The sequence below is a fragment of the Podarcis melisellensis genome (assembly GCF_964234715.1).
Source record: "Podarcis melisellensis genome assembly, chromosome: 2".
NCBI lineage: Eukaryota > Metazoa > Chordata > Lepidosauria > Squamata > Lacertidae > Podarcis > Podarcis melisellensis.
The window spans coordinates 52,728,540-52,741,262 of NC_138529.1; the positions used below are offsets into that span (position 1 = coordinate 52,728,540).

General features: G+C 41.5%; 1 protein-coding gene across 4 annotated transcripts in view; it reads right to left on the reverse strand.

Annotated features, from left to right (window-relative positions):
- Positions 1–12,723, reverse strand: part of SH3RF2 (SH3 domain containing ring finger 2) — a 77,206-nt gene continuing 64,483 nt past the window's right edge. For all 4 annotated transcript variants that reach the window (XM_081900811.1, XM_081900812.1, XM_081900809.1 and 1 more), the window contains 3 exons: positions 6,914–7,149; positions 3,606–3,961; positions 1–2,314 (listed from right to left, as the gene is read on the reverse strand). In XM_081900811.1, coding sequence (XP_081756937.1) covers positions 2,036–2,314; positions 3,606–3,961; positions 6,914–7,149 — 871 coding nt within the window. In that variant the 3' untranslated portion in view covers positions 1–2,035. The remainder of the gene's footprint in view (positions 2,315–3,605; positions 3,962–6,913; positions 7,150–12,723) is intronic.

The window sequence follows — 12,723 nt, forward strand, 5'->3', positions numbered from 1 at the left end:
TAAGTTCCCAACCTTTTATTGAAATGACACAGCAGGTTCCATCACAAAATCTCATGCTCCCTTGCTTTGGGCCGGAATGCGTGGCTTTTGAACTAGCAGTGGGAAGAAAAATAAACAACGTTCTATCACAGAGCACTATTCTAAAACATGAGTCGTAGCTGGGTTAAAATGACATGGCGTTTCTGATTCTGCCTTATTGCTGAGGCTAGCTAGCCAGCGAGATCGAGAGAGGCTGGGAGTAAGCAAGCACTGTGTGTGTGAGACCTGCTGATAAGGTAAGCGGGTGAGCCTGAGGAAAAGAAGGGCCTTCTGCGGGGTGGAACTGGCTGGTCTTCCAGTAGCATCATGCTGCTGCCTGTGGATAAAGATGGAGGCAGGCAGAGGAGTGGCTACAGACCAGGAGGACCTGGGTGGAAGCTGGATGGAGAATGGGGTGGGTGGGTCAATCCATGTCAATTTCAAATAAGTCCCTTCTGTTCCATTTTGCAACAATCTGATTTCTTTTTTTATAAAAAAAAGATTGTACAAGAACTTGTATTCAAATAAATATTTAAGTATGTATTGAAATATGCAGTGCTTTTTCTGGGGGCATGCAGGGGTACACATACTCCTAAACATTTTGTGAATCTTTGTACTTTTGTCCATTTACTCTATTTATTTTTCCTGATTTGAACTACAAAATGGTGATTTTCTTGAGTCAAAATGAGAGTAGCCCTAAACATTTTTTAAAGGAAAAAAGCACTGGAAAGACGTGTACATACTTGAATACTTAATTTCTTTCTATGTATGAATTTCTAATAAACCGTACATTTTAAAAAATCTTTTCTGTATATATATATTTGAGTTGAGAATCCTAAGAATATGTTCTGATCTCTGTGTTAGTTTGTTGGTGCAAATTAGGTTTAGTTTTAAATGTGAACCAAATGAAGTTGTCCTCCACCCCTAGTCCACTTCCAGGTCATCTGGAATGCTTACATGTGACAAGATGGGATGCTCACATGTGTAACCTGCTAGTTTACTCACATGTAAATCCCATTGCTTCTAATGAGGCTTTGTCCCAAGTAACTGTGGGTAGGATTTCAGTCTTAAATCATGCACCTTCCTCCCTAGGTTTTCAGGATGAGTTTCTCATATCTTAAAGCATATTTGTGAATTTGTTTTTTATTTATTTGTTTGTTTTTGATAACTTGGAATTAGTTTTGGTTTTGAATCATAGGGTTACTAGGCTTGCTTGGTGCAATGCACACTATAATCCTTCAGCCATTTCCATGGAAGCAGGATCCAAAATTCATGGTTGGGAATATGTGGTTAATGGGTTGTGTTTCATTATCTCCCATGATTTACTACTGGTGAGGCTGGGAAACATTTTATATTTCTAAAAAAAGAAAAAGAAAATCTGCTTCAAAACCTCATATAAATTATCTCCACATACTTTAAATGCATACTGCGAAGCTAAACAAAATATAAGGAGAATTGGATAACTGAGCCAGAGCTGGGGGTGGGTGGAGATAGGAAGCGGTTTCATCCACTATAAAATTAAGAAAACCAAAGTACAGAGAAGGCAAAGGAAGGTATAGAGAAGAAGTCTTTTTCTGACAGGTTTGCTTTTCCGATTGCATTGTACAGTGCTGAACCTTTCTTAGAACAGTTTGTCTTTTGAATAGCCTGCCATACTCACAATCTATTCCCCTCTCTGTCATATTTTTATCTACTTGTGGCAATGGAATTAATTTTGTGGTAGTCTTTGCATATGGGGAACGACACATCCCTGATGCACGCTTGCAGCTTGAGTTGTAGATCAAAGCCACTCAAAAAAGACGCTTCTGTCCAATATGGGGGGGGGGAATGGTATCCAATCCACTACATAGCCAGCAGTGGTGTAGATGCCTGGAAGAAGCCCAGCTCTTCTACAAGACTTACATTTGTGTTGACAGATTGGATCTGAGATCTATGGCATATGGGGTGGCTGTTAGCTTCACTTTGGACATTTGTTGTCATTCTCCTCTGTAAGCAATCTAAACTATGTTTACCCGTCTCAGTTTTCAGAGATACTATTATAATGTTTTTTTGTAGGAAAGGTCAGGTGGCCTGCTTGGCCAGAAAGGTCCAGTGATGAGGTCTTGGGATGTGGCATCCTCCTCTGAGAAACTGGACTAGCGATGATAATATGGTGGGAGTAGAGAGCTGATATCTCAGGGCTCTTGGGTGCTTCTGTGACCCCTCCTTGCTCATTGGAGAGGGTCGGTAAAGGTAGGGAGCTGTGCCTCTTGGATGGTGGTGGGCTGGAGTTCTGAAATCTCACAGTTTTCACTTGCTGAAAGGGAAGAGAAATCAGGAGTTATTTCATTCCAACAAGGCTGCCACCAGCATTGTCTTTGCTGTCTGGGGACATGACAAACAAAGAACTTTTACATTTTCTTTTACAACCAGTTTTACACTTTCTTCTAAACATTAGAAAGTTGGAGAGTCGAACACGACTAAGACGACTAAACAACAACAAATAGAGGAGGACATATTTCTGAAAAGTACATTATATGTGTCAGCTAATATAGTCAGCACTGTTTCCAGTCACCTTTGCCTTCCTCAGAATCCCAACAGATCACCTACCCACTTTACAGCTGAGTGGATTTTAGAGTTTCATTTGGTGTAAAACCGAGTAACATATAAGCTTAGAGTTTTGAGAGATGCAAAAGTTTCCTCGACTACTTGCTTACTGGTCCACTCCACTCCAAAAAGTAGTAAGAGTCAGCACAAATACATATTTCGTCTTGGTAGTGGGTGATCTGTGCATCAGAAAGTTCCTGATTCAGAAATCATCAACTCACTAGGTGCATTTAAGGAAGTCATCATTTATTTATTATTTATCATGGAGACAACTCTATGTTACAGGGTTCTTGTAAGGAACAGAGTGGGGAAATGTATGTGAAATTCTTTGATTCCTCACAAATGCTATGTAGATGCTTAGTGATTATTTATTATTTTGCTTTTGTATTATCTATCTTTACACCTTGCATCTTCTATTTCCTTTTGGCCTGGGTGTCTGAGACGATGTATCCCAAAAACCCAACCTTCAGGAAATAGAAGAACTTTACCACATATTCAGCAATTAGACTTCCTGTGGCAATGATAAATCATGTCCACAGTTTCTATCTTTTCATTTCAATCCACAAACCCACCACGACATGGATGATCTTTGCCAGCAGACTGCAGAGGGAAGTGAATGAATATCTTAGCAGGTTGAGAGCAAGAGAGCGAGTGAGCACTGAATGTTGAATTTATGGTGATGTTGGGCTGATGAGAAACTAACATAATGGGGAGTATGCTCTCACAATAGGGACATGCTCCTTGAGAAATCATGAATGACACATACAGGAATCTTAGTCCTGTTCTGTCAACAACAAAAAAGTCAATGTAATCATTATATTGTAATGTTGAGTTCTTCGGTGAAGACCTTCTCCACCTACCCTACCAGGTAATGGTACGGTGACTAGGATTTGTCCTGTCCTGCAGTTCTAATATCCCATATCTCCACCTGCATCCCAAGCTTTTCATAATCACGCCTGCAATATAAAAGTACCCCTGTGGTGAATTAGACCCACTGTTACCTTCTCAGTGGTGTTCCTGGATGTGTCTGGCTTCACCAGAATGGAGGGTGGAGCAGATGCAGGTGGCTTTAGAGATGATTCGTTTTTTGTAGGCAATTCCTTGGTGTCCAATATTACTGAGCTACACACAGAAGGCGCTCGGCTATTCCCGCTTCGGGGCACTAATATGAATGAAGAATCATGGGAGGAATTCGGCCTGGCTCCCGTGTCTGCCGTGCTAATCCCTCGGGGCAGAGAGGAGATATGTTGATATGTTGGAGATTGCTGCACTCGTGTTTGGGTGGCAGGAGTTCGCCTGAGGGAGTTGACAAATGGAATAAGAGCTCCTGGTTGCAAAGGTTTCTGTAAAGATCCATCTGGGGAGGCAGAATTCAAGAAGAGATGAGGATTAAAAGATGATAATAACCCCTTTGCAGCTCATTTTGGAAATTTTATATCAAAAGGATGGGCCAAAATTGCTGAATTGCAGTACTTAGCTGAATTTTTGTCTTCAGGCTTGTTGGAAGTCACTCCAAGTTTTAAGGGTAGACAGAAAATTGCAAGGGAGCTATAATATGCTGGGAAAGCACATGCTCTGTATGCAGGAAGTTTTAGGCATGTTCCTTCATATCGCCAGTTAAAAGTACCTCAGGTACTAGGGTGGGGAAAGTCTCCTTCCTGAGAATGTGGAGAGCACCTGCCTGCCACTTAGACTGGATAATATTGAACCAGATAGACCAGGTGGTCTCCAGCCTGGCGGCACACTTGGAAATCTTGGAAACTGCCACGGGCACTACAAGATGACCCTTGTGGTCCATTCCAATTATATAATTCTGAGACTCTATGAAAATTCCCACTTAGGACAGTGCTTAGAACTTCCTCTCAAAAATGCAGAACACTGCACCAAAAGCAGGCAATTCTTAACCCCTTTGTGCCCAAACCCCAAATTTAAAAACCAAAACCAAAACTGAGAGGGATATAGGGCCTTGGTGGGTGCTGGGAGGGGGGATGTCCAAAGGCACCATAGGGTACAAGGATGCCATGCTGGGGACCCCAGAGATGGACCAAGGGCTTGACTTGGTATGAAGTGGTGCCATCTATTTGGTCTTCACTAACTTATTAATGGGACATCTAAATTATTCAACTGTTGGTTGAAATTTACTAAAGAAGCTGGTTGTATTTGGTGTCCCACAGCTTTTTTTTGGTAATACTTGCAATTGCTCAACCAGTTTCTGTAGTTAAAAATGCTTCCTCTGTAAACCTGCACTCTTTCCTTCTACCTTCTTTGGAAGCTTGCTACTTTTATTTTTTGGTCCTTCACCAGCAGGTAGAGGGTGTTTAAGAGTGAAGTTTCCCGCAACCACTTTAATCCCTCTGACAGAAAAATCTTCATCTACTAAATTTCTTACTTTCCTTATACAGCTAAAGTAACAGAAACAGGGCCAGTAAAAACACAGCGACCTATTTGGTCTCCACTATGAGTTTGACCAAACTGCGGGAGGCAGTGGAGGACAGAGGTGCCTGGCGTTCTCTGGTCCATGGGGTCACGAAGAGTCGGACACGACTAAACGACTAAACAACAACAATGTACATTTGATACAAATTCCTTGTCTTTGCTTTCAGAGATCTCCATGACTGTGATCCTAACCCATTTCCCATACTTTTTCGCATTATAATCCTGAAAATGGCCTCCAACTCATTCGTCACCCCAAAATCTGCTCCTTTAAAAGAGTTCACACGTTTGCCTCCTTTTCTGTCCTATCTTCCTGGAGCAGCTTCCTAGAGCACCCATCACTTTCTTCCATTACTGCCTCAAAATGCACCTCCTGTGCATTTTGGTGAAGCCTTGGATTTAAACCCTACCTTCAGACTCTGGTTAAAATATAAGCCCAAATATGTGTCTTATATATTTGCTCACATCCACCCCCTTCATGTTTTCCCCCATGGACATGGCTCTTAACCTAAGACAATCTGTATGAATGAACGTGAACTCTTTGTCATCTTCCCCACCCCATTTTTTCAATTTGTTTTCATTATTAAAGATGCCATTTATTTCACAACCAATTCATAGAAATCCACTTGTAGATTTCACATTGGCTTCCCTGCCCTTGTTTCATGGTGGCATTATTTCCTTTATTTTTAAAAATTGGTTTTAGGCAGGCGATCTGTTTTCAGTGACTGTTCTCATCAGCTGCCACTTTATTGATTCGCAATGCACCATACCTTGTGGTGTTCTGCAGCGCCCTGTTAAGGAAACACATACAGAAAGATTCCCCACAATCGTGGCCACTACTCCTCTCAAATGCCCACATTCATAACACCCAGGGCATCGTGGGTAAATAACAAAGCAGCTGCTAGCACTGCTGACACTGCTGGAGACATATACGCAAGACCTGGCCACACATCCCACTGAATATTCCTACAACTAGGTATGAATACAAATGGGAGTCCCGAATTCCTTCCATTCCTTTGTGTATTCATTTCGGAACAAAGGGAAAGTGAACTGAATGGGCCCTCATTTGTTCTGAAACAAGTGCACAACTCTATTACTCTTTAAAGCACCACATGCAATGATGGTGCTATATAAATAATAATAGCCCTGTTGCCACTGAAACCCACTTGTGGGCCATTCAACAATTCAAATATCAACATTTATGTTTTGGACAGCTATAATGAACACCGCTCTGTAGCAACCTTGGTGACCCCCATATTACAGTTTCCAGAATGAACACTGCTCTGTAGCAACATTGGTGAACTCCAGAATACAACTACATATTTGTAAATTTGCTGCCAACACTTCTACTTTACCTTGGCAATCTCAGTTTTTCTTAATGGGAAAAAGTAAACAAAGACCCCAAATATTCAATGAGATACACAGAGATTTAGCTCTGTATCAGGAAATTTTTAATGTCTGTTGTTTTACAATTTTTTATGTGTTGTAAGCCGCCCAGAGTGGTTGGGGAAACCAAGCGAGATGGGCAGGGTATAAATAATAATAATAATTAATAATAATAATAATAATTAATTAGCTGGCATTTCTCTGCTTAGTAAATAGTGAAACAGATTTGGCTATCTCTGGGTAGTGTCTGAACGATTAATTCTGCCACACATTTTGGGATTTGTCTCTAGCTCTGGCTAGTATATCCATGCCTTGGGCAAGGCAAGCTTTCAGCTCAGCTGTATGCATGCAACCAGCTCTCCAGGAGGCTTAGCCTAGCATTTCTGTTTATTGCATCAGCCCCAAGTTTCAATGTGCTAATTAAAGGCTTCTAGTCATCTCTCAGCCACTTGGGAACAGGTTCATATGCCTCTCTCTCACCAGGACTTACTCTTCCTACTGCTGCCACGTCCTCTCCTCTGCGGAGTTGTGTGCCCTGAGGTGCTTGGCACAGAGACATTCCTCACAGGTGAGGCCAAAGATGCGGGCATGAAGGCAGATTTCATAGGTCTGCTTTGCCTTGGGCCGTTCTCTGAGATGCTTCCCTGGGAGGAAAGTGAGGAAGTGGATAATGTCCAAGTCGCATAGAGGGAAGGCATCCTTGAATCAGGGAAGCTTGAGGACTTCCTGGTTGTTTAGGAGAGTCAGATGGGAGGGAGGGAGAGAGAAAGAAACAGATAATTAGGGAGCAAATGCAGCTGCACAATTCAAATCCAGGAGTTTTGTTACCTAGTTAGAAAAAGAAGGGCAAAGTGGGAAATCCAATCAGCAAGCATTTGTACATTCTGAAATATCCTTCCACTTTAATCTTTCTCCAGAATTCCCCCCCCCCTGCTGTGCAGGAATTTCACAATAATTATATTAATGACAGAGGCTATGCTCCAACAAAACAACAACAGCAAAATAATCATCATCACCACACCATCTTTTAATGATATAGACCATGCAATATGGCACATAACTAATGGGCATTTGTATTACATTTCAGAAGGTTAAAAACTATACCTCAAAATTACTTATAACTCTGGTTCAAATCTGCAGCACAAATGTTTCTGTGGTGTGAGAAAATTTGAATGTGTACAAGAAATCTCCTGGTGCTTGCATGCTAGTGCTAAGAATAAATCCTCGGAAAAGGGTGATCCTTCATTGTTAGCTGATAACATTCTGCCTGAGGTTGCCTCTAGCCTGTTAGTATTTTGAGAGAGGGATTCAAACACACACTCTGAAAATTTAAGTTATGGCACTTGGAGCAGATAAATGTGCTTTGTTGCCCTAGTGCAAAATCCTTTAAAAAATTGACTTTTAGTGGTTAGGAAAGTGATGGGGAAATGCACTGAAAAGTGTGGAACGGACGAATGATTAACGGGAAGAAACAAGCAAATCAGGATGAATGCTCACTGTCGTATAGCCTCCCCAAAACAAATCACAACAAATGCTCAATAAAGACCAGACATGCCCTAACCTCCATAAAAGCTTTGTGCAAGGATGAACGCTCAAAGAACAGGTTATTTGGAGGAGCCCACACCCAAATGTTTTTTGCCCTTGAGACGGCTGTAATGTGCACAAATGTTTACAATCTGTGGTTGTGTACAGTGTCCTTTTTCATAATTGTACATGTAAAAAAAAAGGTTACTAGATTGCAGGTATGGGGCGATGGTGGCACAACAGGTGGAGGTGACAGTCTCCCCCATTGCTGTTTCTGATGTTGGCAGGTATTTAGCCAACAGTAAAAAATGGGTGGGTGGCGGGGTGACCAAATAATGGACGTTTTTGTGCACTAATGTTTCAGAAAGCAAAGTAAATAACTTTGAAGTAAAAAAATGAGGAGTTGGGAGAAAGCAGTGAAGGTAATAAGTATGTGCAAACGTATCAAGAGTTAATTTCATCTTTTCTAGTTTGCATAGAGGGGTGAGCAGGAGAGCAGCTGCAGGATTTATTTTGTCTATCAAAATTTAAGACAGCAGGGAAGCAGATATAAAATGTGAGCTCTTGGTGGATTCAAGCTACTCTAATCTTTTTCTCAGGGAAGAGACCAGTGCACCACTAAAGATCAAATTAGCCGTGGTGAAATTATCTTGCTTCATTTTATAAACTGCTGCTTTTCTGTTTTGCTGTTCACAGTTTATGGTGGTGAAAAACAACAACCTGTGCTGCTTAATAGGCAAAAAATGATGGGCTGTGATCTCCCAATGCTCCTTAACTGCCTGAGTTAAATTCAGATGGACCAATTGATGAAGCACCAAGAAGGGCAGCGATCCTGAAGGAAATATCTGAGGGAGGTTTTGTGCTCTTTGCAACTTGTGGTTCCATTTCTCAAGCAATGCCCCCCCCTTCCCCAAAGTGTGTTGCTGTCACTTCTGATTATTTCTTTCTGCATCTGCTTTCCCTGACGAGGCCACATAGCACTTTCACCTAAATCTGTTAAATTGCTGAGAAGGCCATCAATCTTCCACCTTGAGCAGGGTGCTTAAATAACCTTCCTAAGTGCTCCTAATTTGCTCAGGAGAAACTGAGCCATGGAGAAGCGTTTGTGCCAACTCTTCTGAGAGAGGGGCCGGCTGGGGGAAAGGCAGCAACTTCTGTCACTCCTTTGTTACCTTCCCGTCGTTGTTCTGTGCTCTGGAAAAAAATGATTTATGATTTAATAATGGGGCAGCGATTCATCAAAATAACCCAGGCATCCATTTATTATGAGGTGATTTCCAAAGGAAGACACACAATAGCAGGCCTTTAAATTGGTGTTCATGATGGAGGCACTTTATGAAGCTGCTTCCGAAGTCTCTGGGCTCTGCTTTTGATTGTTTGTTTGGTTTTATCGGTGAAGCAGGGCCATGGTGTTTTCAGAGGCCATATCCTGAAGAAATGAGCCAGAGAGATGAAGAATACTCACTGGCTCATTTCAATGTGAAGGAGTTTAGTGGATAGCAGAAGGGATAATTCTAGGCCCAAAGTAGCTGTGGTGTCTCCAATTTAAACAGAGCAATTTCATGTGGTGAAATATAAGCAGGGGAAGAAATGAGTAAAAGCGTGTCCTCAGTAAAAGCAATAACATGGATAGTTAGGTTTCTACTAGGGCATTCCATATCTCTGACAAAAGACTAAAACTTGGCATTTTTCATTCAGTTTTCCTGTACTTCATATTGGGTTGCTCAGTTTTTACGTTTGCAGTTGAGATGATCACAATCAACTTAAGCTACACTGTGCCTAAGAAAGACAAATAGTTTTCTTGAACTTAAAGCAAGATGTGGAAAGAGTTGAGACCCATCTGAACTAACTCTGTATTCAGCATCGTGGTTGACAGTGCAATCCTACACACGTCTACTCAGCCGTAATTTCCACTGAGTTCAAAGGGATTTACTCCTAGGCAAGTGAATATAGGATTATGGCCTGAGATGCACTGGCCAAATGACTCGGCTTGTCCTTCCTTTCCTTTCCTTTGTTTCTACTGCCCATTTTGTCAGGCACAAAATATGAAAAGGCCCCAAGTAAGTCCATAGAGCTTTTGTTTTCTTTTGTTCTGTGAAGCTACAGATCTCCTTATGTAGGTTTGCCATATTTCAAAAAGTGAAAATCCAGACACAAAAGCTGTTAAGCTTCCCACCCCCTCCCAGACATTTTAACCAAATTTGAAAATTCTGCCTAGACGCCATTTTGGAAAGATGAATCCAGGCTATGTCCTGGGAATTCTGGATGTATGACAGCCCTATCATACGTTTTTCACCATGGTGAAACCCTGCATTTATGTTTACTTGCACTTCTCACCCACCCTTCCTGCTGTTCCCCTACATTAACCCCCTAGAGCATTCCCTTCCCATCTCATGCAGCGATAAAGCTCCCTTTTCATCTTTCCAACCCCATTTCCAAAGCCGCTTCTATTCTGCACCTCCACTTTGCATCCCTGTTTTCACCTTCAGCCCCATGTCTCCTTGCCTCTCCTTTCGTGCAACCCTCCCTCCTTGCATGCAGACCTCTACCATGGTGACCTCCTTGTCTTGCAACTACCAAGCACCCTTTCCTCCTAGTGCTTCTGTCCTGGAAAATAACGTTCCTTTCACATTGCATTACCTATTGCATTGTAGAACTGTGGCTTCATCATCATCATCATCATCATTATTATTATTATTAGTAGTAGTAGCAGCAGTATGAAGTTCCAGATTCAATGTACAGTGGTACCTTGGGTTAAGTACTTAATTCGTTCTGGAGGTCCGTTCTTAACCTGAAACTGTTCTTAACCTGAAGCACCACTTTAGCTAATGGGACCTCCTGCTGCCGCCGCACCACCAGAGCACGATTTCTGTTCTCATCCTGAAGCAAAGTTCTTAACCTGAAGCACTATTTCTGGGTTAGCGGAGTCTGTAACCTGAAGCGTATGTAACCTGAAGCGTATGTAACCCGAGGTACCACTGTAATTATTCGGAACAGGTATTTCATTAACAAGCAAAACACCCATATAGGTGCAACCTCAATCAACTGAACTGAACCTCCTTTAACTGACAAGATAACCAACAGGCTTGCCCTGAAGAGTCTATTCACCATAAAGATACAAGTAACCTACGTCACCACTGTAAGTCCACAAAGAGAGAAGGGATTCCAAACTTCAGCTAAGGTGCTGGGAATATTGTTCCCAGCTGCAGAATATGCCTTACAGGCTACAGGTAAGCATCAGTTTCTAGGGGGATGAGAGGCATGTAGTGGGGAACATACCCAAAGATTCGTGCATTCTCCTAACTAGGCTCTTAAAAACCTGAACAACAAAACCTGACTTGTAGCAATAGAAATTACTGTTTGTTTTTTAAATATGCGTGGAAAAAATAAATGTTGTTGTTTTGCTTTGTTTTGTCACCTGCTTTTTATATTTCAGTCTTGGAGCAGGGCAATAAAGACATAAAACACTATTACTAATAAGATACAGGATAATGAAAACATTATACAAAAATTACAGGCTCTGTAAAAACAAGTCAAACAAATAACATTTAAACAATGAAGAACTCCACAATAAAACAACAAAAAATAATGAAATGACAACTCCCCTCATCATACTTGACTGACCCTCAAACAGGTAGGCAACTTGTACTGCATTTAGCAGTTTCTAGTGATTTCAGACAGAACTGCCTTTATTATGAAGAGGAAATCTTTCAAAGACTGGATGAGACTTGTAAGGTGAATCACAGCAGGAGCAGGCTAAAGTCCACTATGGATTTTAACTCCGTATATAATCCCCCCCCCCCGAATACTTTTTTAAAACACACATACACATCAATATTCTCCATTAAAATTGCACTTTTCTAACTCGATTCCCAGCCTGCCTTTAACCAGATTTCTACAAGTCATGTACTTCCTTGGAGTAACTTCAACAACTCGCTTTTATGATGGCATTGGCCTCTTCTACTCTCTCACTTCAGAGTAAGGGCCTCAGTGTAGGCCTATTGAGCATAATGATCTGCCTGAGTCATATTCATTCATTTCATTGGAGCTCCTCTGAGTAAAACTTAGCTGACTCCTACCATAACAGTTTGGTGTGCGTGAGAGAGAGCCATGCTGGTTTGTTATGATTACATATGAAAATGGAGTTAGTCGATCTGGGGAGTTGTTCATCTTTGCACATATTCTGCCTGCACTGTCATCTATCTATCAGTGTCTATTTTTTATAGGTGCTGCTGGAAGCTAGAACAATCCAGAATTAATTTGTCAGGAGTCCAACCTGCTGAAGAGGAGCCATTCCTAAATAATTACATCATGGAATTGTCTGCCCTCTTTAAGCAACAATGTTACTTCTTACGGCCGGCATTTCTATAGTCTAACTCAGCCTGGTGCCCTCCAGAAGTTTGGTACTCCAACCCCTATCAGCCACAGCCAGTGGTAGTCTTAAACTTCTGGTGGGCACCAAGTTGGAGAAGGCTGGTCTAAGTCATGGTATCTCTATCATCATTTCTTATTCTATCTGACTCAATCAACATTATTTAGATAAATGTTTTGCTAATTTGTTTCTGGTGACAAGAAGACGCGTGCTTACGTCAGTGGTAATTAAGCAGTAATGGCAATGAACTTCAAAGGTAACTTCACTATCCAAATATAAACTTCCCCAGAAGATGGAGGCTCTGTTTGGATAGGTATCATGATTAATAGCTGTGTATCTTGTTGCTGGTAAGGAGGATGCAGGAGGACACAAACAAGCTGTATCTTAATTCACCCTTTGCTTTT